This window comes from Dromaius novaehollandiae, chromosome 12 (genome assembly GCF_036370855.1).
Source record: "Dromaius novaehollandiae isolate bDroNov1 chromosome 12, bDroNov1.hap1, whole genome shotgun sequence".
NCBI lineage: Eukaryota > Metazoa > Chordata > Aves > Casuariiformes > Dromaiidae > Dromaius > Dromaius novaehollandiae.
This window is the reverse complement of record NC_088109.1, coordinates 23,576,524-23,603,417: the sequence shown is the minus strand read 5'-3', so window position 1 is coordinate 23,603,417 and position 26,894 is coordinate 23,576,524. Positions and strand designations below refer to the sequence as shown.

The following is a 26,894-nucleotide window of genomic DNA, read 5'->3' as shown; positions in this document are numbered from 1 at the left end:
CTCCATAAAATGGCCAGCTGCATGAAACAAAAATAAACCCAACTACTCAAAGGCCAAGCCATACAAATGAAGGTGGATTTTTAGTTATTTTGAATAATTTTGAAATAGAATACTGAACAGTAGAAAGGATATTAAGATGGGAAGCAGTAAGCATATCTTATTCAGGTATATTTAGGCTTGTTTTACTCTCTAATGTAAAGATTGATCAATTTGGGTACTTTTTTTGAAGGACAAGTACGCATGCTTCAACTATCACACATCAAAGTATATTCTATAAGTCAGCGCATCCAAGTAGTTGAAGATCCACGCAGAGATGTGTTTGAACTACTGAGAAGGTAGGAGAGACAAGAGCGGACAGAGGAGGCTGTCTCTGCCCTGAGAAGGGGATTAAGGACTGAGGACCTTCACCATTAGACTGTGGCAGGAGAGTCAAAGGCAGGCTCTTCAGACTCAGGAAATCTAAAGATACTGGTCAAATAGCAGAGGCCCAAATATTGCAACTTGATAAACAAAAAAAAGCTTGATAAAAACCAAAGCAAAAAAGCTAGAAATATTGCATGGTGCTTATTAATAACATAGCTTAGTTAGCTCTTCCTAGTTAGCACACTTATTTACATACCTACAAACTGGCATAAATATAAAACAGTGTTACCTTTGATATCAAGAGCTCAGAGGATAAGTGAGAGCAGTTTCCATGCATGACCATGAGAAATACACTTACACCATGAGTAAGGCGTCGAAAAAGAATATCCTTTTTCCTTTAGGGTGAAATATTCCCCAAAGGTCTAGTTGCACTATTTCTGTACCAAAAGATTGAACTGGTCTAAGTCATCCTAAAGAAGTTATGTAGTTTGACTTATATAGCAATATGTCCATCACAGTATTGCTGTCAGACCTGAGGGATTGTTTTTTCCCCCCTAGCACATATATCCCAAAAAGATAAAAAAAGAAAAAGGGGCTAGGAGTCCATAGAGATTCTAAATGCTACGCAATAAAACAGGAGCAGAAATAACATGAGCTTCAGTTAAAATGGTTCATCTATATGTGACATGTCAGGATTTAATCATATATACACAGAGAAGCAGAGCAGGTTTTCTCTTTATGAAAAAAGATGCATGCGATTTTAGCACTTTAATTAGATGAGAAGAAAAATTACAGCTACACAAATCCTTATTTCATTTTCTGTCTTCCAACCCAAAGAACTCTAGAAAAAATATTGTATAGATTATTTTATCTTCTTTAAAACTGTGGTATTATGTATTTTGTCATTTAATAATTGAAAAGCCCCATAAATACTACTTTGCACCAGTGGACACACTGGTATAATGTTTTGCACATGGAGAGTTTAAACTCCTTCCTCCTTTGCCTCAATGTAAATTCTGCTTTTTGTTGACTTTCGCTAAGCAGCAGAAGGTCTTATGGGATACTCAGAAATCCACGCATGTTTATAATTATTGTTAGTAAATTAATATCAAAGTACAAGTAAATACCATATGCAGTATGTAAATATTGTTTTGTTATAAGCAAATCAGATGGGAATATCATGATGCTGGAGCCTCAAAATCCAGGCTTAGTTGAGTTGTGTTGTACATCTTAGACAGTGCTGATCTCCCTGCTGCCATACTCATGAACATCAGAAAATGGAGAGATTACCCTTGGCAAGCTATGCATACTGAATGAGTTTTCTAGATACTATAGGAGTAGACTCCTCAGTATTCAGTAGGAATGAATAGGCATTTTCACTGAAGACTGTGCAATCAAAATGGAAGTAAGCTGAAGATTTGACTAACCACTAATTAGAAAAATACTTTTAGTTAATAATTGCGCAGTTAAACAGAATAAAACTGGCATTATTGAAAAGATGGAAAAGTCATTGGACAGCTCTTTTCAAAAGACTCTGCAGATGCTGGCACAGATTGCTGATCCAAGTTTTGCTGTGTTTCATTGCGAGTACCTATGTAAAATACCTCTCATTGGGTTTGCGCTTCCACACCCACTCTTCAGATTAAAGCCCAGTGCAAAGCAGCGTAACAGACCTTTATCAGCATTACATGTTGCTGCAGTATGGAATGGAAATACATTTGTTTGTGTCAGTTTTGGATATCATGTTGTTTCAATGAATTATAATCATTTCAAGTCTTATGTGATCTGAATCAACTTCCCTGAGCAACTGGTACTGTATGCACTATCTTCTGTTTGATCTCCAGAACTTTATGAATGAGATTCCAGACTTAGGCTGTGGAAACAATGATGTGATAGAACAGCATTGCTGTTATTTGTGGACTGAAAGACTGGCTGAGAAAGATTATGATTCTTAGACACTCTTACCCATTTCATCTGTCTGTCTGTCTACATTCATATATGGAGAAAGCATCTGATGAATATATAGCGATACTACTCAAAACTCACTTAAGTCAGTGAGTAGCTTTTGATTTTAATGTCTCCCCATTTAATATTAGCTTGTGATAATGTAGTTAACTCTCAAATAAGCGGTTAGTCTTGACAGACAAAACATCAGAAAAGCTCTGCCAAGACCATGCAACTACATATTATAGATTTGCTGTTATTTTGAAGATTAAGACTTTTTAAATTAATACTGTTAATATAAAGTTATTAACCTGTGAGAACTAACTTCTTGAGTACTAAGTAATTTCTTATGAGAATTCTTCAATGTAAAGCATCTCAAGGAGTATGCAATATTTTGCAATTGCTTTTCCTTGCAAAATTTTAGAAGGCTAGAGAGAGTTACTAAGTCAAATTATCCCATCAGGCTCAACTCATCTGCTCTTTCTACGTCGGTCTCACTACCCCTGACACTTTTGTAGCAGGCCATTAGAAAAACCACCCCCTGCCCCACACACTCACTGAAAGAACTACCTGAGACCCCTTATGTAAGCAGGCACCATTCCAAGACCAGTCAAGTCTGTTCTCTCCATTCATTTACATAGTATCTAGCACATGTGCTCTTGCCCATGGTGTGCAGGAAACCACATCAGTCCCACTTTATAAACATGTATCAGAAGGTGGCACAAAGTTTCTTCCAATTGCCATTCATGCCATTGGGTAAAAAAGTCTGATGGTGGTTTGAAGGAAATGAAAGTGGGAAAAAACTCACTGTAAAGGCTAGGGAATGTAATGCTAACCTGGTCCACTGGCGAAATCTTGTCTAAACAAAGACAGAATATGGAGGCTTGATATAGCCTATGGCTTATTACACAATCTGTACAGATGCTGAGCAATTATGCTGCAGCCTGGGGCTATATTCCACTTCCCTAAAGCCTCCACTGATGTCTCCTACATGAAGCTGATTCACTTAGGCTTTGCATGTGGTAAACAGTCAATTCTGGTAGCACTGCAGTGAATTAACTGCTGATGAACACAAACATATGTATCATACAATTACCCATGTGTATTTAATTTAGCTTTGTTCTCAATCAGCTTTATATCTGCAAATTGTATGGCCACTGCTAAAGATGAATAGGCCTCTGGCATCAAAGTTTTCCGTCAGTGAGCTGTCAAAAGCAATACTAAGTCAGCTGTGTTTCAGCAATGTTTAAATAATGTTAAAGCAGAGAACACCCAACAATCCACAAACTAGTTTATTACAGTACCTTTTGTTCTGTCGCAGAACCTCCAAGCCCTTTTTCCACTTAATTACGGCTCTGGGAGAAGCACTTGGTTTACATCCAATTGTAACTTCACCTCCAACTTGAACAACAGACATTTTTTTCACAGGATTTTTGGAAAAATCAGGGGCTGCAGCTAAAAAAAAGAGAAGAAAGAATAAAGAGCAGAATATATGCAGCTGACAGGTTAAATGAACTTGCTAAATTTTTCTCTCTGAATAACATGGTAGGGGAATCCAGTAATTGCTTTGCTTTTGTAGCTTCTGCAAAAGTGGAAAAATCAAACAAATGTATTTAAGTATCAAAGAAGGGGATTCATTGCATCCTATTTATTTTACCATTTCTAAACTGTCTACTCTAAACTGTCTACCTGGAAAAAACACTAAAGTGATGCAGCATTTTGTAGACCTGCAGTCTTTGCTTAGGATAATCGGAAGACTGGAAGAAAGGGGTTCATCTTAGACGAAGAATGAGATTCATGAGTACAACTATGTTAGTAGAATAAAGATCTTTCTCCTGATTCTAGCCAGAGGTGTTTCCTGGCAGAGAATTTAAGAGTATTCAGTTGTAAATACAACTTTGCTATGACTTTCTGTTCGTGAACTGACTCCGATTTCTGAACGTGTATTTGTTATGCACAAGGATTCGTCCATTACTTTACAGAGAAAAAAAAAAATCACTCTTGGAGAAGGAGAAAACACAAGTCCTGTACAACGCTCCAGTGTCGTTAAAGTCCGTGTTTCAATGGTTTCACTGGTGTGAGTGTTGAACAGCCTTTGTATTTGGATGTCTATGCAAGGATAGATTTCATGTATGAACAAATTCCATTTTATGTGCATCTCTAGTAACTGTTATTGAGATTTACTATGTTGTGTTTACATATGTATTTGTCAAATGTTCTGTTTAATATCAGAACTTCATGCTCTCTGAAATGACTTTTTGAAATTGCAGCATAACTAATAGTAACTCAAACTAGTGAGAAATAATATTCATTAAACTTGCATGTATGTGAGAAATCACACATATGTGAATAGAATTTCCCCCCCCAAACACCCTTTCTCCCAATAATCATGAAGTCAAGAACAAGATTCATGAAGAATAACTAGTAAAGAAGTAAGCACAGACTTGAACTGCCAGGTAAAATTTAATCCACTCGCTTCTTAATATCCTATTCTAGTCCGTATCTGCTCATTTTAACGTTTACTCACCTATCACCCGCAACTCAGCATTGGCATAAATAGTATCATATTTGTTTTCTGCAACACACTGATAGAGGCCAGAGTCTGATGTATTCAGCATAGTTATGATAAGAGTTCCGTTTTCTATTTGAATTCTCTCCTGATAAATGGAAGAAAAAAGGCAAAAACATTGACAGAACCAGTGAGTGAACAATCTCAAGGTTTTCTAGTACCATACTAATATACCTGATCACAGTTCAGAAGTGGAGATGTTATTTTTTTTAAGCAACATGGACAAATACATCAGAATAGAGATTATCTTATAGGACCACTGAGCTCTTCAAAGCATTTGAAGAGCACTAGGCACACACTGAACAGCCACTCCTTTGAGAGGTTTCTCCACCTGTTCCACCTGCAGCATGCGTTTAACCGCACGGTGAATTGTGAGTTTGTGGTTATGCTTTACCACGAAGCAGACATTGCAGGACAAGTATGGCTGCACCACCCAGGGAGCCTTAACCATCTTCCATACAACTCCCAACAACTAAATGCATACAGCCCTCTGTAGATACAAGAAAGCACGATCTACCCTTCTTATCTGATCATATGAATCTAGAGAACAGAAAAGCTCCATGGCAGAGCTCAGATATAAAGAAAGTATCATCAGATCTGCATTTTAATGAAGAAAGATGTGCTGAAAAAGTTCTGCTCAAAGTCAATGCTTAAGTTCCTATTGGAAACCTACAGGCAAGCTGTTCAGATCAGATGGAGAACAAGCTCCACATAGCTTGAATTTTTATTCACACCAAGTTGCTCTAAGCTTTAATGTGATTTGCCAAAACACAGGAAACTGCACAATAGGTAAATGTGGGCCAGAGCTTGGTTTGTATATTAAAAGGAATTTTATTTGCCTGTTTCAACAAACAGTAAAGCCTGTTTTGTTCTATAAGCGTAACTTAGTTAAATCTTGAAATATTTGAGTCTATCACCAGCCTTCACAGACTACTGCCTCTGAAGAATTTAATGGGACCATACATCGCTAGAGTGTACAATACAGTCCCCTACTGAACAACTGTAAGCATCTAGAATATATTTGTGAACTGTCGAATGTATATAATCTAACTTGCTAATTGTCAGAGATAAGACAGTTTCACAGGCTGTTCAGCGGACATCTTTTGCTGTGTATAACCAGAGGGGAGAGTGCCACCTATCGAGCCATCAAACTATTTCCTTCTTCATCCCCCAGGTTTTCCTTGGAGGTCTCCCAACCAAGAACTGACCTAGTCCAACCTTGTTTAGCTCGGAAATTTGATGAGAGCGCAGCCTGCAGTTGTATGGCTAGTGTATTGCAAACTAATTAACAATGTTACATTACTTATCCACTGTTAATTTTTGAGGCTCTTGCTACAGATATCTTCCGCATGCTTACTTTTACCTTCAGGCTGTTTGCTATCCTCTCAATGCATTCTATTTTTACAAACATCCTTTGAATATAAAAACACCTTGTGAAGTAACACTAGCATTTCATACGCATGCCAAATTCTCAGCTAGCTCTTTTGAGCTATGCAGACAAAGAATAAAGCACATGTACACGAGCAGAAATAATGCAGAGATGACCAACTAGGTGGCCAGAGAGAAAGGTTTGACAAAGCAGATTATACGCTCAAAATCCGCTCTAAGCATATGGAATGTATTTCTTGTATGGTATTTGCAACAAGAGGGATGCTGTGACAGAATATATTATACCTCCCTTGTACTTTCACCTCCAAACTATCCATTTTGTCCATTGAGCAATAACATTTAGTATTTTCCTGCCTGAAGTATTCCATTTACAATACACTGTAAGTACCGTGAAAACATCAGCTGAAAATATCTGTAGAGTGTTTTATCCTTTTTTATTGAAACGATGCAATTGAAGAGTGACAGCCTCTAAATATCACTGTCTTCAAAGAGAAAGAGGGAGGAAAGGAGGGAAACAAAATCTTTTTTAGGAGGAAGCAACAATATGCGTAAAATTACCAGGTTCTGAGAAACTGCAATTCAAGTAAATTCTGACTAGCCTTCTCAGATGCTAGTTGGGCTCTGTTTAGGACTACTCCAGTAGAAAATCATATGGAAGATCAGCCCTCCCTCCGATTTGTTCAAATAAGCACTAGTAAGTCAAACAAGTGCTGGTGCTGTGACTTAACAGGTGCTAACTTACCCCATAGGTTTTGGAAATGCTTCTGTGTCTGTTCTTGCTAGACAGAAATTAATCACGGTATTACTTTTCCCCTACTAAATAAAACTGCATTAGAGATGAGCCATGCCATTTTATGCCTGAAGGATGCTTAACAGATTAGGGAAAATCTGTCCTCAGTAGAACACAGACAGCAAAGAAGCTGTTGCCACAAAGGTTGTTTTCCATGAGGTTACCAACAAGTCAAGACTGGAAGATGGATTATCCAAAGCTTGACCACCATAGGAGGAAAAAAAATTATACTGTCTTAAAGCCAAAGTCAAGTTCTCAAAGACTTGCCCACATAAGCATCTGACCAGATTTCTTAAGTGTTTGAGGTCCAATTGATTTCCCCATCTCCTCATGCATTCCTACCACTCAACTATTTCTCCTTCTACTTTGGTCTTTCTTTGTCCTTGAAGTGAACCACCTACTCACCTTTTGCTTATCACATCATATGGTTTCCTTTGGTTTATGATTCTTCTACATGGTGCCAGATAAGTATTATACTCAACATTAACTGATTTTCATAGCTGACTAACTTGCTTAACTGATTAACATAGCATAAGAATGGCCATACTGGATCAGACCAAAGGCATCTATCCTACAGATTAAGGCCAGAAACAGAAAAGTGTATGTTAACAGGCTGATCAGTTTGTAATACTAGCTGATATACTTTTCCCATAGACAGGCAATTGTGATCCTACAGGTTTCCTGAATTAGAGACTGCATTCACAAGCATGCGTTTAGTAATTCTAGACAGGTCTTTCTTTCACTGATTGTACTTGTTACTTTTGAACCTGTGCATACTTATTGCCATATCTTGTAGCAGTTAGATGGTCTGCAAGATATATTGTACAAAGATGGTATGGGTGTGTATGCATACAAAAAGTTGTTGATACTTCACATGTTTTTAATGTCCAGTGATTGAGGCTCAGTATTGCAAAGAGTTTATGCTATTATATTTATTTTCATTAAAATTTAATAATAAACTTCCAAAAAAAGTGACGGAATGTAAAATGAACACCACTAAACTGTGGAAACAGAGACATGTAAGAAAGCAAACAGGAAGACAAGAACCTTACCTCTGACATGAGAGGCTGGCCATTTTTTAACCAGCTGTAAGAAGGACTTGGTTTTCCTCTTGCCTTACATTCCCAAAATAAACTGTCATAGAGAGACAGAAAGGCATTTTGGATTTTTTTATCCCATTCAGGGAGTGCTGAAAAGAACATGCAAACCATTTTAAGTAGGAAAATGGTGGTTTCACTGGAGGTATGCTACAATTAATGAACTGAATCATGCTAATTATTGTTTGATCAATGCATTGATACTGTACTGCAACTGTATACTAAACAGCAATTCTCTGGCATTAAACTTGAGGACCAGTTTGGGAAAATGTTAGCAATTAAGTGGCTAGTGATCAGAAGTTCAGTCTAGATATTATGCATTTCTACAGCCACAGAAACAAGCTGTGATTTTAGATGCCTCAAATTCTAGGTGTCCTATCTGAAAAGGCTGGGACACTGGCATTCTGAAAAATTAGCCTTCCTCTTGAGGTATTTCAGTCAAATAGAAGCATCAAAATCATAAATCGGTAACTAATAAAAAATGATGGATAAGTGACACCACTTAGAGTCCATGGATTCCTCAAATATAATTTACAACACAAATACAACATGAAGAAAAAGCTATTCAGATTAGACTAACATGTTCTGAGTATTTGCAAGAGAACAGCCCGTCGTCACAACAAGGTTATTGCTATGTAGGAGGAGAATCTACAAGAATCATGTATGAGCTTCATATACATTCAATTAAATACTTAAGGACTGAACTGAGCAGGAATTACTTTGAGGGAGGCTGACATTTAGAATATGACTAACGTCTAACTTCGGGATAAGACCAAAGCCACATGCTTAGGAAGGTACTAGGTCAGATCCCTCTGACTCCAGCCTCTAGAATAAATGGATACTGTCTTAATGTCCTGAGGAAGATTCTTGGCCGCTCCATATTTAGTCCTTATAAAGGACAGTTCCATTTTATGAATGGAATTGTCATCCACTGAGACAAGCAGAACAAGCTGCTGAAAATCTCTCCCCTTATAGCTCTCTAGAGCTCCGAGGCTGGTAATCACATTCTGACAGAGTACCCCTAGATCATCCAACATCAGATTCACACAGCTCCAACAACTCAGTTCACAATATGTGGAAGTATCTGGGATAAAGAAGTTGGCAAAGGTCACCATGCTTAAAAGTAATTCTAATTACTTGACATCTTTATTATTCTCAGAGCCTAAGATGCCGGATACAGGTATCATACACAAAAAAGCAGACAGTGGCTGGATCAGAAAGCTTATTTCCTAAAGAAACAAGCTATATACAGAGTGAATAAAGACACAGCCATACAGAAATTAAGCAAAAAGAAGTCAATTACATAGATAATATCCCAGACCACTCCTAATATGATAAGAAAACTGCTGTGCAAATGCTTCATGAGTGTTGTTGATATATTTCACTAGCAACAGGTACTAATTAATTTACAAAGCACAATTAATAAGCACATTGTTTTAAACTGTATTAACCAGTCATAATTTTGTAATTACATCTGCTGTTATTACTCATGTCCAGGTAGTCTTCTGAACTTAATTTTAATGGTACTGCTTGATTATTCTGTGAATAGTCTGTTGATATTCTGTGAAAATTAGTGTGCAATGAGAACAAAAACAATTCCCTAAAAGCACAGAAATAATTAAGTATTCAAAACAACAGCAGACTGCTCTGTTCCTGGCATAAATCTTGATATTAACCATGGCTGCAGGAGACTGGCAGCTTATCAGTGAAGTCTGCATCTCTTCATTAGCAGGGACTTCCTTAAAAAAAAACTGCCATGGTCTTCTCACCAGGTATTAATTGTAGGCTCATAATTTAACTTTCTGTAGTTTTTTCTTCATTGCTGTTTTATTTTTCCCCTCTTCCTTTTAAAGATTTATGAGCTAAAAAGATGATCTCCACAAATTCTTATTCATGTCAAAATATGTTCATTTCCCCCTATGTATTAGGAATGGGAATAAAGAGCACATAATTCACTTTGCCTGTAATGAAGCATCATATGACTTGGAGCCCAGACAATTAACGAGCACAGGAAGGCAGGCAGAAGACGAGATCAGTTTCACAGAAACATTATTCCCCATGTTTAGACGAGGAAGAATCAAACTGTGGGAGCAGGATGAGCTTCCTCTGCTATGACCTCCCTGTCAGTCCATCAAGCAATATGGTTCAACTAGAACAGAAGGTGAAATAGTATTGTGCTCAAACCAGAAGCTCAACTCCTTCCCTGATTTGCTTCTGGGGCAGCGCATCTTTATGCCACTGTGAGGTACTGAGAGTAAACCTTTTTGTCTGCCCTTACTGTTTTGTTTAAGCATACTAGGGATTTTATGCCTCATAGTAACCTTTACAACTTCATCATGGCACAGCCCACATTTCCAATCTGAGTTTTAATGCAAGATATCTTCGTTCGCTGAGGATTTAATTCAGTAAAGGTCACTGCAGACCTCCAATCATTTTTTAATCAGCTTAACCTGAGCTACATTTCATATCTTCAGTAAGGGGCTAATAGACTTCATCTACAAAATGCATCTGCACACTACCATACTCTAAAATAAATGAGGAAATTAATCTGCTTACCATAGACAAATAATTGACCTCTTGCAATGTTTCTTCCTCGAATGTTTCCTGCGATACACTCATAAGAGCCTTCATCTTCTTGCTGAACATCTGGGATTTCAAGTACTCCTTTGGTTTTGTCATGTTTGATTTTCCTCGTCAATGAGTTTCCATCAGACCTCTTCCAACTAATACTAGGGACTGGACTAAATAATTATATTTCATTACGGAAAAAGAAAGAGTATTTAGTATAGCAGCAGAGATAATGCAAAATCCCTTCCCTGTTGCTTGAGGGAGGAGTGGTCAAAGACCTTAAAGTAATAAGAAGAAATCACTTATGTTTCTACAAGTGACACACAGAGGTTAATAAGAGTGTGGTTGTATAACTCACCTAACTTGTTTTGGAAAACAAGTCCTACAGTGGGACTTCATCCCTCAATCAGCTGTATGATTGATTGCTAGCCCAATTTTGATTTTGCCACAGTAACTCTTACTTAGGGCCAAATCCCACCCTTAAACACTGAACGCAGATTGAAGACAGACTTTGGAAGTGAAAATAAACACTACAGAAACACTGAAATATTGACTGGCTTTCAGAGTGAACAAATTCTCTGTAGCATTAGAGGTATTTTCACACCTCAAAATATGAAGCATTGGACAAGAATTCAGAGGAGCTAAAGACCAACAAATCTAGGTATTAAAAAAAAAGGAGTCAGGGTGGAGGAGGCAGAAAGACAGTTGAGCAAGGAAGTATGAAAGCATTAGACATAGAGTTTGAAAGGAGATAGAGACAAAAGAGAATATTTCTTGTTTCATGTTTTTGTAGCTTTTTATCATTTTCATTTCTATTTGGATCAATGTATTCTACGCGATAAAAAATAGTCAAGTGGAAGAAAGCTATAAATACTTCTTGGATTTCAGGTAATATCACAAACCATACAAGCCTCACTTTCATGATCTATTATGTCACCAGAACACTTTGAAATATTAATAGTCCTGGATTTCACAGTTGCTTTTCTGCTACTGAAAACTAAAGCTGCTTTTTCCTAAGCAGGAGAGCAGTTACATTTTGAATAGCTTTTTATAGAAGCTTTGATTAATGCTGACTACTTTTCCATTGGAAGCAGTGTCAACAGCAAACACTCAGTACTAAACTTTAAAATAGCTTTCATGTAAATTAGAAGCACATATTGTCCTTCTCCAAGAGTCCCCAGCATCTCTGGCTTGGCATTCCAACTTACAAAACATTTATTGCTTGTTACTGGAGGCTGTAACTGCTCACACTTCAAGTTACTTAGGTCTCTCGTTCAAATCCTTGTTTATTGGCCAGAGAAACTAAGTGACTAATACACACTGGAAAAAATTAACCTAACAGAGGCAAACTTAGGCCTAAATCCTCCATCTTGAGTCTGTTTGGCCATGGCATTCATGAGATCACTCACAGACAGCAAGAATCAGGACCAGGAAATAGCTTGAGTGCTTGTCCAGTCATGTGGATTGAACAACTGACCAGACATTAACAGTGTAAGTACAAGTGTACAAGCAAAGGAAAGACTATACACAGGACGATTTACAGCTAGACCACTCTGAAATACAATGAGTAGCATGTAATATTTGCTTATTTCTGCATTGCATTATAAACTCAAAACATAAGGCAGGTACACTGGAAGTTTAGCATTTGCTGAATGCAGGTGGAAGCTAATAAGCTGGGCAACAGCACCTCTAAGCTATGCCTCCCCCTGCTCTATAATACATAATTGGAGACAACAAATTTAACCAACGGATCTCCAAGAGCTATGTAAGGAGCATAATAGTTTGGCTAGCTAGCTAACCTTTTTCATCATGATAACCAAGCTGCCTGTGGAAGTGGTTTGTAAACTATACACAATCTGTTCCAGATTTTGAAGTTAGCCTTGTATAATATACTCACACACACACACCATTTGTACACATAAAGTTCTGACTTGCACATGACCCCTCCAATACAGCTGAGCAATTTACTATTAACAAGAGAGACTGGGATGTGCCAGACATCATGAACGAGGAAAAGAACTGCAAAGAACAACTGAGATTTTATTCTTCTATTTACTATCTTGGTTCAAAGCCTAAGTAGTTGCTTAAATCCCAAAACTCTTCAGGCAACAGTAGCTGCTGTCACCACCGTTATTATTTGTCCTTCACTATGAGACAGAAACCTATTCTTTCAGGTGCAAACCTGTTTAATATTATCCCTTACCAGGAACCTCAGGAGGTCTTGTCCATTTTTGTCAAACGCGGTAGTTGGTCTGTTAAAGGGTGCTATTTCCCCATAAATCTTGTATGGTATCATTCATACAAAATTTCTGTAAAGCAGATTACTTTTTAGCCATTTAAAAAAGTGCAGCTATTGCACAGAATGTGTTTGTCCCACTCTCACCATGATCAAGTCAAGCAGATAACTAGAGGTATTTGCAGTCCTGAAATAGATTGATACAGACTGCTGATGACAAAGGAGAGCATGGCCAGGTTTTAAAGTGCTATTGCATATTAAACAATAGATGAATAGTACAATAGAATCATGCAGTGCATTGAATGCCAGAAGCACTTAACTGCTTTCGTCAAAGCTACTTCTGGATTTTTCTTTTTTGGGGGAACAAACAGATAAAAAAACCCCAACAACGTGTGAAAAAAACAACAACTAGATGTATTCATTCACGCTCCGCTACCTGGAAGTGCTTCATCTAAATATTTCCTATTCTGTAGCCTATTTCATCTTAGTACAGAGTATTCACAAATAAGGAAAGTCTGCAGCTGACACCAAGGCCAGAGGCAGGACTCTGTAAAAAGAGGTCTCTTCTGTCAACATGTCAAGTCAAGTTTACCAAGTTTGGAGCTGAAGATGCTGTCCTGTTTTTCTTATTCATACCAGATAGTTATAATGACTTCCTTAGGGATGTTTCAAGGCAAACTCTCCTCATTTTTGGCCCTATCCTTCATAACAAGGGTGTTTGAAATGTACATTCTCTGATATTAACTATAGCAGGATGACAGATATAAAACTTAAGAGTTTGGTTCATAAACTTTGCTCTATTTAAATATGTAATTGCAATAAATACTTAACAGCATTTTGTTCTCCTGTTGGGGAGACTGCACTAAGTGGCCTAGTTTTACCAGAAGAAAGAATTCATTTGTTAGGACAGCAGCTCCTCTTCAACCTGAATTACAGGTTAAATGAATGCTGCAGACTGCAGGAGGATCAGTGTTTCAGCTGTGTGACTGTCATCCACAGAAAGAACCTTCATTATCAAGGCAGTATGAGAAGGTCTACATTTCTTCATTGGTTTTTCTGATACTCCATGATCTTAGGCTGTCCAGCATCTTCAACCACTATTTTGCAGAAGGCAGGCTTTTGTCTAGTTTCACCTTCTTCCTGTTATTTACATTTTTACAACAGAAGCCCTTAGCAGCAACCTATTAGTGCAGGCCGTGTGAAACAGTAAGATAAAAATCTAAATGGCTTTGAAAAGAGTGAATTTAAAATTCACCTTAACAAAGAGAAATTTTGTTACATGCTATTTTTATTTTACAAGTTGATACTTTAAGAAGTGAGGCTGTCCTTTAAGTATAGGTAAACATGTACAAAACTTAGTTTAATAGATACAGCCTTGTGAATTCTTGTAGGATTGCACTGCCTAAACATATTGCACTGAAGGCCAGCATCTGACCTTGTTCCAGACTAGTACCTTCCAATGCAACAGACTTTTTTTTTTTTTGGGGGGGGGGGGGTCCTGCAACAAAAAAAATAATGACTTTCTTTTCATTTAGTCCATGCCAATAACCAGATTAAAACAGGTAATTGTTTGAGGCTGCAAATTTTCACAGTATCTGAAAAGCAACAAATACACTCTTCAAATTTATTACACTTCATAAACAGCAAAGCCTTACTTTCACCTGAGTATATAAGAAAATAGTGCATAAATATTAGTGTCTTTGTACATAAATCTGTAGTTTATTTGAAAGCTTCAGAGCATCTAGAAGTACTGGGCACAGATACTAATTTTTATTTATGTTCTACCATACAGATGGCAGAATCACAAATCCCTAAGTTACCAACTTGGACAGAAAAGGAGATGGAAGATATTTTTTGGTTGTGACAAGTCTTGTCACACTGAACAAGAAATTAATTTGTCTGCTGCATTACACCCTGCACCAAAATGAAAGTTCCATCTTTTTGCAACAAAGACTCAACAGCCAGCTGATGCATTGCATTTGTGCCTTGTCTTTCATCCTATGCATCTGAGGGCTCTTCACAATAAAATTCAATCTACAGCTTACATAATGAAGACCATACAAGTGAGACAAAGTTGAGATCTGAAAGCTGCTATCACGTCTGCATCAACTTCTGACACACAGCAGAATTATAATCCAAGGGGTGTAGTAATTAAAATACACAGGCTTCTAACCATCTTGCAATATTATTTGGGAAGCAACAAAGAAGCAAAGTTATCTGAAACCTGATATTGCTACTCATTCTGAGGTGGCAGCCTCAGGTCAGAACGTCACTGGAATCAAGATGCTCACCATAACTCATTTAAGAGAGGATCTTCCAGAGGGTCCAGCTCACTACTTAAGGTACAAATGCTAACAATTATCAGGAGCATGGGTTAAAAACAGCAAGCTTCACTTGTAGCTAAACTGATTCATATGCATATATATATTTTTCAAACCTTCCAATTAATCCTTCTATAGCCACTTATATAAAACCCTTGAGAATATACTAGAGTAGCCATTTAGTCAAGAAGTTAGGCCTGGTATTTTTATGCAAATTGAGTGAAGCTGGTCACATTTGGAATCCACTTGTGACTGCTCAATTATCTTCATTATACTAACAATCAGTAGAAAAACTCTAAACACATTTACAGGAGGAAGATGTGGCATCTTCCAACAAGCAGCAGCTATTCCAGGCCAAAAGATATGCTGTTACATGATTCACACGCACTTCATAACCTCAGCTGACAAGGCCCCAACTGCAGAGATTCTGAACAGATTACTGCCTCTCCATCTTGGAAGATGGAAAATGTATGTTTTTACATAAATAAAACAGGTGCAGTTGAAGTTATGTACACATTAGACACAGAAGCTATTCTGGTTTTGCTCCAGATCCTACTCTTACTTTCACAGGAGAAAGTTTTGGAAACCTATGAGGAAAAAAAAAAAAGCATAATAACTCAACTAAACATAGTTGTAAGCAACTCCCTTTCCATGACACAAAGTCTCTTCAAAGACAGAAGGAAGAATTTATATACATGCTATGATTAATACAGCTTGATCCAAACCATGACTTAATACTGGCACAGTATTAAACACTGTCAACATAATACATATTACTGTAGAACACAGTCTCATTTCCTCTAATGAATTGCCAGAGACTGTAGTATTTCAAATGGTCAAATAGCTATTTCCTACCTCAGCTTACCATCCAGCTAAAGAATTAAGTAACATGTAATGCACATTCTTGGTCCAAGTACCCTGCACCAATGGCCATATGGATGCACACTACTTAAATCCCTTTCACTCTCCCCCCAAATGCATTTCCAACAACAGACTCATTTACTTTCCAGAAGCTTCTCTCCCACTCATTGCCTCTGCTCTATAGAAGAGGATTCACAGTCAAAGCTGACCAAAACACTTTTGGCCATTTGGGTTTATCACAGGCAAAACAGCCTCAACTGCTCTAGCCTGAGCTCCAGCCTTCCCCCAGCTTTGTAATTCCTTGGCTCTCTGAGGGGCTCTAGGGACCACCTCATCACATCCTCCTTTCCTTCAGGAACACCCGGACGCCCCAGCAAGCGGGGCGGGAGCGCTGAACGCTGCTTTAGCCCTTCTTGATGCCTTTCTCGGAGGTGACCACAGCACCGGAGTCTGCTTCGCGGCTAATCTCACACCCACCTCCCACACATCCCCCCCACACCGCCGCAGCAGGACATCCCACCAGCTCACCAGGCAGCACCCGAGGGGCAGCCGTAACCGTGCCAGCCAGAGCTCCCGGGCCCCGGCAGCAGCCGTCACTGCTCTCCTGGGGTCCCTGCCCACCTGCCAGCACTCCGGCCAACCCCGCAGTCCATCGCCTGTTCTCGCCCCTCACTCTCACGAAGGGGCTGTTGAGGCCTCCTCCCCCCGCCGTACACCCGGGGCCGCCCAAACCCTTCGGGGAGGCGACGGCCGGCGAGTGAGGCGCTGCGCAACCGCTCCCGCCCGCCCGCCGCTCCTTACCTCTTACTGCTCCGCGCCCCTCGCTCCTCGCCTCTGCCCCGCCGGGGGCTTCCCCCGGGCGCAGCTCCCGCACAGCCCTGCCGCCGCCCCAGAGCACCTTCCCCCCGGGAGGGGGCACACCTCCACCGCGGCCCCCCCGATACCCTCCCCCTCTACGGCCACCGCCCTCTCCTAAAAGCGCCCGGGCAGCCGCCCCGTGTGCTCCTCTGATTGGTTGCCGCTTTGGCGCCCAAGGGCGCTACAGGCTCCTCTGATTGGCTGCAGTTTGGGCGCGCGGTGCGATGTTCCGACCGTTAGAACCGGCTAGAACCGGCTGTGAGCGGCACAAGGTGGTCTATAGCCTCTTAGCGTGTAGGGCAGCCTGCACTCAAAACCTTGCTGTTTCAGGAGCGTGTGCATTTGAGCTCTGTTCCTGGAAATGAGTACTGATTCTTTAGTCTCCCTGTATTTGTTTTCTTCAAAACAAATTGGGGTTTATAACTGGACTTGAACAGTGCTTATTGGTGTTAACCGTGATGTTTTAACGTAAGATGCATGAAGAGAGTTTTGCAGCACGGACTGCACTAAGCATGCTTCTTCCTGGAGAGCTTCCTGAGCTCTAGTAATTCTCAAGCTCTCAAAAAGCTACAATGTGAGGTACGTGAAATGCATCTGTTTCTAGGGGTGCTATAGTCTTGCTGAAGGAGTACTTCTTAATTATGTGGTTTTGAGTACTGCCAGATAGAAAGGAGTCTTAAAACTCAGTCATAATTCTCTTTTTCTGTGTTTGTGTTTCAAATGTGGAAGTGCTTTTTGAGCAATGTCCGATAAGTATGATTTGCTGTTCCTTATAGAGAAGAGATGCTATTTCTCTAAATACTGTGAAAGTACTTTCATTTAAGACTTTTGGAGACCGAAACCACAGCAGGTTGCCTATAATCTGCCTTAGATGTGAGAGATCTGTTATTCATAGCACAGAGGTAGTAGCAGCTGACAGCATTGTCTGAAGCAGTGGACTAACAGTATGAATATAGAAAGTTATGGATAATGGGAATGTAGCTCTGAAATCCAAGAGAGATAATAACCATTAGTGTTTGTGGCAGATCAGAGGTATAGCTCAACAAATGTTGAGCTGAATCGATTTTAACATAAACAGACAATAGTAGGGACTAGAATTTTAGTGGAATTTAGGCATCTAAAGGTACAGATGGCCACACTGCTGCATTTATATGAGCCTAACTACAATTGTAAACAGCTGGAGGTAGACTCCTCAGAGCTTTTAGCAGTACCAGTAATCACCTACACACCTCTAAATATCCATCCTTATCTAGTAAGTTAAGATTATTTCACCTGCAATTTTTTTTTCTCTCCTGCTTTATTCATATATAAATGCTAGCTGTGAAATAATGCTGTTCCATTGATTGCCACATTAGTGAAAAATTTGGTACGAGGCTGTGCTCAATCAGAGAAGAGAAAAAGCACACTGAAAACAGCAGTAGTGCTCTGCGTTAGACTTCTAACGCGTTAGACTTCTAACGTATTCCAAAAATCTATAAGGAAAAATTTTTCCCGATGTTCCATTAAGGAGTCTTTAGTCACAAACAGCAGCTATCCAATATACATATAATCTGTTATATGCACATTATTAGTATGTTATCAAAAAATTGTGTGGAAAAAAGGTTAGTGCACACGGGTTGCTTGGTGTTGTTTACTCAGTGGAACCCAGGGGAAGTATGGTAGCACCAGTTTCAGCTGCAGTCCTGTGTATAAGAAGAAAATGTACACTAAAGATGTATTAACCTCAGTCATTCCATTTTCTAAGCACAGGATAAAAGGTACTGTACTTGCTGAGGGATTTCATTATCTATATGTCCTTTAGTCCACTTTTTTTTTTTCCTAAAAAAGTGCTTAAAATGGCAAATCCTGTGTGCCACATCAGCATGACTTGTCTTCACCCTTCAGTAAGAAGGCACAGTTTTGTATGTATCATTTACTCTGTTTTTGAAATACTTTAATGTAGTCAGGGTATCTCTATTACATGCATTCCGTGCAACAGATGGAAATACGAAATGACAACTTGAAATGTAAAGCTTGCAGTGACTCACACGCAATTAAAGAAGTATTTAAAGAGGAGTAGCTTGACAGTATTTGGAAAGAAAAATAAGCTTTAGCAGAAGCGTTCCAGTCTGGTACTTGTTTTGGACTCCCCCCAGGCCCTCCCCCCACACACATGCAAAAAAACCCCTCTGCATATGCCTCTGAATATGGCTCTGTAGAAATATTCTTCTTCCTCCTTAAATAAAAATTAGCTCTAAGAGTAGTTTATGTAAAAATCTCATCTGAAAGGAAAGGCCATTTCTCCTCTTATTAAGTTTTTATTTGCTTTATTTCTCTACTTCTCAATGTAGCTTCCACAGGAACATTTGATTAATTTGTGCTGTCTGCAAGTCAGGCTTTTAACCTCTGGGAAGGCTCTAAACGCTTTAAAAGCTTACAGCCTTAAAAAGGATTGTCAAAGTGAACTTAAACTAAATAGAGGTCAACAATCTAAGGTGATTTTAGCTTTTCTAAAGAAAGTGTAGGCTCTTTGGAAAGACTAGTTTTCTTAGACTGGTTACATTTATTCAGTTAACCATTGCTCTTTGAATACAGAGCACCCCTTGCTGTTTAAATGCACTACTACTTCTGTAAATGAATATTACAGCATAAATAGCATAGGCAAAATATAGGCTACTGCAAGTCTAAAAGATTTTAGCAGGAAGGGCTACTGCTAAAATAGCTTGGGACTCTACAGCATCTTTGTGGAAAAGAGAGTGATAAGAGCTACATGAAGCTCTGTTGAATTCATTTTAGACAGTCCATTACACAGAAAACATACTCATACTTTGATGCACATCCATACAGATTTGATGTGAATCTGCAGTTAGACCATGGAATACTGAAAACTCGGTCAAATCTTAGTCCAAAGTAAACTCTTCGGGATTATAATCTCTGGTTTTTTGTTTTTTCCTAATTAAAACTGCAACCAAGTGAGCTTCAGTTTTGAGATTTTCTTTCTCATTACTTTGGGAGCATGTTGCACAGAACCGATCATAAACCAAGATAAAAAAATAAGTTTCACAAATTCATATTCTGACAAAATTCTACTCTGCCATTTAGAAAGAAACATTTTTCACTGTAGAACAGTGTTAGAACCCACATTTTAATAAAACCCAAAAATCTTACTTTCCGAGGGCAAAGCATTCCAGTTTAACAGATGAGCCCTTCGCTGCATATGTTGTTTCTGGAAAACGTACTTCAATCTTTGGTTCATACTCCCCCATCACACCTGTTGAACATCAAAACAGCTAGCACTCCAGTTGAGCCTCAGACCTGTCTAGTACAACAGAATTTCAGTGTAAAAGAAAGAACGGTATTAATAGTATGAGAGCCTTTTGTTCCACACATGAGAATCAACAAGTGATTTCCATGGAGCGGGCTTGGGCTTCTGGGTGAAATCCAAACCTATGCTGAAAGTTTATGTTAAATCTGTAAGTTCTTTGTGTCTGAGAGTAAGCTGCACAACTTTTGTGCAAGTTCTGTATATACAGGTATGTTTTACTAGTGCATTAATGTTTTAGGGAGAATTCAGGGCTCACATCTCTCTTGACCTTAATACTGGTCACTTTGATGAATGGCCGCTTCTCAGGACACCTGATAGGTTGTGGATGCAAGTGAGAATAATGGGACTCCATCTGAAATACTTATAAAAAAAAATTGAGAACTTCTTTAAAATATCCAAATCTGAGCTCCAGGCTCCAGAATAGCTGATGTAACTACATGTAATGATCACGTTTGAAAATCTGGCAGAACATCTGATAAGCCATAGGTAATCCAGTATTAGGTTAGGATATTTAATTTTGCAACAGGTTAGGGATTGCTTCAACAAATTAAACATTTAGCTCAACTTCTTAAATGTGCATGCATCTTTCAGTGTAATTCATTGCAATAGGAATGATGAGCATGAATCAGATATTCTCTCTCGCAAAGTGTTTTTGCCCAGATCCTACACTGAAAATGAGTCGATACTTGTTCCATATTTGACAAGGATCTGACTAATATTATATGTACTATTTTGTGCAGTTGCTTAAGACACTGCTTGTTTAGGATCTGATCCAGAGGCCATTGACGTGAATGGGAGGAGATAAAAAGAAGAGATTGGGAGAGATTGATAGGATGAGACCTGGAGGAAAGGAATAGAGAAGTGGGTAGATGGAAAGGAATAAAATAAAGAGAAAGGAAGATCTTAAGCATTTACACTAAGTTTGTAGCAAATTAACTTTTGAGCTTTGGAGCTATAACTTTGTTTTGGTCTGGTTGAATATGTCATAAAACAACACAGTCTCTTGGTGGAAGTATTGTAATATATGGTAGATTTTTATTTATTTTAAAACATAACCCTCTACAGATTTTTGTTACTATTTATCAAGACTGCTTTGAAAACTGTATCAGTATATTGAAATTTAGGTGAGCAAATTTATAAAATAAACTTTGTGTAAAAGTTTCTCGAGTATGTATCTCTCACTGGGAAAATTCAATGGAAAGTGTGAAAAAATATTTGTGAGTTTTACTTCAATGACTCACTTTGAAACAATTATCTAGATTTGATATTTGAGCTATACCTAGATTATTAAATTTAGGAAGCTTTGCCAGATCAAAATCCGAATACAGGCAACCCTGGGGTTAAAAATATTAACATCTGGCATTCTCTTGCTGTTTTTCAGTGACATTGAACATTATCTTCTTGTGCATGTGTGTTATCTTGCTGTTCTTGTCTGAGAAATGTAAATCTCATTTCAATCCAATGGAAAAAGTGGAATCGCGCCCACTGAACAGCTTTTTACTGAGTCCTTTATGTCCACCAGGATTTATAGCAGTATGAGTTTCAAATAATTACTGATTGACTAGTTAGCATTGTGATTTAAAAAAAAAAAAAAAAAAAAGATAAGCATGCTAAGGTAACTTACCATCACTGCGGAGAATGAGAGGAGTAGGTGGCCCCTGTACACTTTGTTCAGCTTTAGAGTTAGTTACGACACAAGTATAATTGCCCACATCAGATGGCTCTACTTTGGCGATGTACAGATTTCCTGTTTCTTGTGAAACAAAGCGACGGCTATCTTCCTGAACATGTAAAGTATTATTATTGAAGATCCATGCATAGGACAAGCCTAGAAAACACCAAATACTTATCATGTATCCTTTCCATTGTAGTCTACTTCATATTAGTGCTTAAGAGCAAGGTAGCCAGTTGAAAGAACCAGTCAGTTACAAGGCAGACCATTTGGGATGAATAAATTAGTTCAGGCAAGATAAGCATTGCTTTAGTCTTAAACTCATTTCAGGCTACTTCAGAAGGTCACAAAAGTTTTTGTCCCCTGATGCTTTTCATTTTCCTACATCAATGTATTTTTAAGTAGGAATGGCAGTGCTAGAATGCCATGAGAAAGCTGTTTTAGTAAATAATTTCTATTTATAGCACTTCCACTTTGAACATCAGAGGACCAATTGCTGGTCACACAGCATTATGGCTCTCTTCACTCAGACTGTGGAAAAAAGAAGCAGGCAACCTGGAGCTTTATCATCAGATTCTCAGGAAGAGGAAGAACTCAGCCTCACACGAACATTTCAGAGAGGTCTATTTAATATTCACTCCTGTTGCACATTGGACCCTTCTCGTCATCTCTAGCTTTCTTATCACCTTCCATATTTGCATGCTTTGCATGTTTCCTGTCCTGTTTTGGATTCCTTTCTTAACCCTTTTCTACCTTCTTTCTTATTGTGTTTCACAATACATACCTTTGAATAGTCCACCTTGGCAGGGCAGGACTCTGTGCGAGTTGGCCATCTGAGGACCTTCGTTCTCAGAAGGGCTTTTTGGCCAACCCCTGCTATGCTGCTATTGGTACCTTAGCAAACTAATTTGTGGTTTATAAAACATTGCACTGCAATGTAGATACACCCTCAGTTTTCTACCAGCTCTTTGCACAGCTGCTGCTCCTTCTAGCTGCCTGGCATTTGACAGCTGACTGCAGCATTTGGTTGTATTCCAGCAGTGGCACGAATAACACTGAAATTCTGTTTTTAGTAAAACACAGTAAATCAGAAGTTTCAAATTTAGCTTTTTTTAATTAAATGTATAATTCATAAGCTAAGTGTTCTGCCGACAACTTCATTTTCACACATTTCCCCCATCAACAATCCCATTTGAAAAAAATTATTTACATCACCCCCCACCCCCCCAGTTATGACATTGGTACAGTATGGTAATCTGTCTGCAAACTCCAGTAATTTTGTGGTGTTTTATGTTGTTATCCTCTAACACTGTAGGACTATCATTAGAAATGACGCGTCTCCAGGGAACAATCAGTGACTCTTTCTGTACTTGGCTAAATCCTGCAGTAGGCTGCTTTTTACTATAGCCATTGTACTAGGCTTTTTTGATGTACAGTTAACCCAGAGGATGCAGCAATTCCTGAAAGAGTGTACTACTATGCATATATAACATTCCATAGGATGGTTTAGAAGTCCTTCATGTGCATTGGAACAGGTTGCCCAGGGAGGTTGTGGAGTCTCCATCCTTGGAGAAACTCAGAACCCAACTGGACACAATTCTGGGCAACCTTCTCTAGCTGCCCCTGCTTGAGCAGGGGGCTTGGACCAGATAACCTCCAAAGTTTCCTTTGAGCTCCAACTATTCTGTGATTCTGTAATCGAAAGGCATATTCCTGCTATAGGAACTGGTGATAATTAAAATAAACTAAATTCTGCTCAAATTAAAAGAAAACTAAATTCTCTGTGCAAGACAGACTGTATGAATCCTAATAAAATCTATTAAAACCAGCTTTATGCTATAGAGAGCTTCTTCATGAGGTCAGTCTACAAACTGAGCTCATGAATTAGCAAAAGAGCCGGTTCTTGCCTCTCATGATTTCAGTTCTTGGCAGTTTCCAGTTGACTTTAGCTTCCAAAGTTTCCATTACTCCCTCCATCTGTCTGTACTGCACTACTGCCTTAGGGCCTGTTGATGAATTTTTCCATTAACTGGGAACAAATGCAAGCCCTTTCTTTTCATATTTAAATCCTTTTCCCCCAGTATAAGGGATATAAACACTACCACTCTTCTAACTGCAGATTCATCATCACCAGCCCCCGGGCCTTACTTGCCTAGAGTCTAATTCAGATCCACTAAATTCTGTAGAAGCCCTAATTTTAATTGACTTCAATGGGAATTAGATGAAATTGAGAGAGAGAAAAAGGAACCAAACTTTGGAGCTCAAACCTTGTTCTTTTGTAAGGCATAACACTAGCAGCCTACTCCCTTATAAGGTATATTTTCTTAGAAAGTTACATTAAACTAAAATACTGAAAGATGTAATTGATTAGAAAATCTAACGTTGCATTATAAAAGAAGCTACTATTACTTAAACATTTCAATTTTGTGTCAGTCAGAATAAATCAGATTTGTAGCAGACCCATTAAATGAGCAAAAGAAAGGAGTAAAAGGCCCATGCCATCACTTTTAGGGTTACATTCATTTGCATGAGTAAATCAGTGGCTGAGCAGAGTCTGTAAAAATAATACTGAATAGAAGATAGTAGAGGTATAGAGGGGAAAGTACAAAAAATAGTAACTGGCTAATGAAGTCTAGCTAAAATGAACACTTGAAAATTGTTGCAAGATGCTTTAGTGAAGAAGAAAAGGTTACAGTTATCTTTTGCTTGATTTTTGGTTTCCATTTAACCACAAGATTTCTGAAAGGCAGAGTTGTTGAGATCACACTTCAACATACCTGTGATAGTCTCAGAATTATTAAACTTCAGAGGCAGCTGTGAAAAGACTTCAGCATAAGAGGTCTTATATAAATCTTAGCCATCAAGCACCAAGGATTTTTATTTATATTTTTTCCTATTTCATTTTTTTTCTTCATAGCCCTATATATCTGTAAGTTCCCTTCAGGACTAGCCAATTCTCATGTGATACTAAAAATGAAACAATGTGTTTGAAGTAAGGAAATGGAGAATTTTTCATATTAGACCTATTAGTCCAATTTTGTATTCTTCTCATTATAGTTAGTGTCATGTGGAAAAATAAATGTGTGAAGTAAAACTGTGTAGTTCTTTCCTCATAGTGTTAAGCCTACATAAATATATCCACCTTTAGCCCACTGTATTTACAAGGATTAAAAATTAGGTAATATAGTATCATTCATCCTTAAGTGTCTTTGGAAACATCTTTTGCTGTCCTGAAAAGAATACATATCCTCCAAAGTATGTGTTAGATGACAGAATTATGCTATTAACAGTTGTCAAATGTCATTCTTTCTGGTTTTGCCCCTGTGCTAGAACTGCTTATACTGAAACTGGTAAAAGTTTTCACTGAGCAAGGGGTGCCACTGTGTGCAGTGAGATGCAGGTTGAGATGATATAGGGTCAGTCCCTGCTCAGTGGTGTTTTAGATAAGTGTCAAGCAAGCAGAATTTGGTCCTAGATGTTGGGGGGAGGGGGGTTGTAAGCTTTTGAAGCAAATTGCATAAAGGTGGACTCATTCTAAAGACAGAAAGAAAGAATAGAGTATGATTTATCCTTAGGTCACAAAAAAAAAAAAGTACTAACCTTTTGGCAATTTTACATTTGGAGAGAATCCCCCTGCTACCTGTATATGCTATTAATGACAGAAAATAAAATTCATAGCAGTATGAAAGTTTCAGGATTTGGTTTACAAAAACATCTACAGCAAAGTGGAGAAGTATTATTGATATAATTTTTGCCCTCAGTTTTTTAATTTAATGCCTATGTGTCAGCCTCACAGGCAAGCTTAGAAAACATTAATCACCTTCAGCTAATTAGTTTTTTTAGTTCTATTCAGCTATTGCATAATAAATACCTGTCTACAGCTCCTGTTAGCATGTACTACTGGTTGGTCTCAGCCCAAATCAACATATTTGAGCACTGAAGACTGGAAAATGTTATTTGCTCTCAAAAGACAATGATCCTGATGCTGTTACTGACTGTGACGAGATGCCTTGGAATGTACAGAACTGCATTTACTTCAAAGGGGCTACATGTCAGGAGAGATAATTACAGTAATATAGAGCTAATTATGCATATGCCAGAGCATAGGCTATTTTATTAGAGATGTAATCCTAGGTTCTTCTGGCTTTTTTTAGAGCCAGTAAAGAACCTCGAGCAGGGTAAGGCAACTAAATCCAAGTAAACCCTGCTGCTGAATTTGCAGGGTTTATCTGAAGTCACTAGACATTGCAGTGGTTGTGCTGAACATTCGTTAGCTGTCCCTGCTTAGGAGCTGTGTGCCCAAGTGGTGTCAATCTCCCTCCTCATCTCAGAGGCCCCTCAGAAGTAGGTTAACTTTACTTTCCAGACAAGAACTGTCTGCTAGGCAAGTTGTGAGCTTGGCCAAGCAAAAGGAGAGTATTGCCTAACCCAGTCAGTTGTGAACTATTTCTTTCAGAGCACAGCTGGGAGAAGAGCAGCTGATAATCACTTTTGATACACTAGTCTAGGGAATAAAACATTTCAGTGCTTTCCTCAGCCTGAGCAAATTCAAATCAATATTGCTCATTCTTCAGGAGAACAGCTAAAGGCTAGTCTCACAGAGGAGACTTCCTACCCCTCCCACTGAAGCTGGCAGAAAAGAATTAAATATTCATAGGAGCAGTGAGGAATAAGAGCAGAGAGAAGATGACTCTGAACTGATAGAAAATGACTCTAAACTGATGATTAAGGCACTCAGCTTTGTAAAGGGAGATACATTTCAATCTCATTTTAAGATTATGTATTTTATCTAATGACTGTTTAATATAAAACATGGAAACAACCTGGGGCATCCCCAGGTTTTCTGTTCACTAGCTTTACGTACTCCTCCTTCCCCTGCTCCTCTGCTGCTGAGAATTCAGTGTATTCCCCCACCAGGTCTA

At 38.6% G+C, this 26,894-nt stretch overlaps 1 protein-coding gene across 1 annotated transcript in view; it reads right to left on the bottom strand.

Moving 5' to 3' along the window:
• CNTN6 (contactin 6) overlaps window positions 1-26,894 on the bottom strand; it is a 164,021-nt gene that overhangs the window by 40,320 nt on the left and 96,807 nt on the right. Inside the window, exons 6-11 of the mRNA XM_026111054.2 lie at window positions 21,925-22,128; window positions 20,144-20,246; window positions 10,709-10,893; window positions 8,108-8,244; window positions 4,835-4,964; window positions 3,612-3,762 (exon numbers count right to left, since the gene is read on the bottom strand). Coding sequence (XP_025966839.2) covers window positions 3,612-3,762; window positions 4,835-4,964; window positions 8,108-8,244; window positions 10,709-10,893; window positions 20,144-20,246; window positions 21,925-22,128 — 910 coding nt within the window. The remainder of the gene's footprint in view (window positions 1-3,611; window positions 3,763-4,834; window positions 4,965-8,107; window positions 8,245-10,708; window positions 10,894-20,143; window positions 20,247-21,924; window positions 22,129-26,894) is intronic.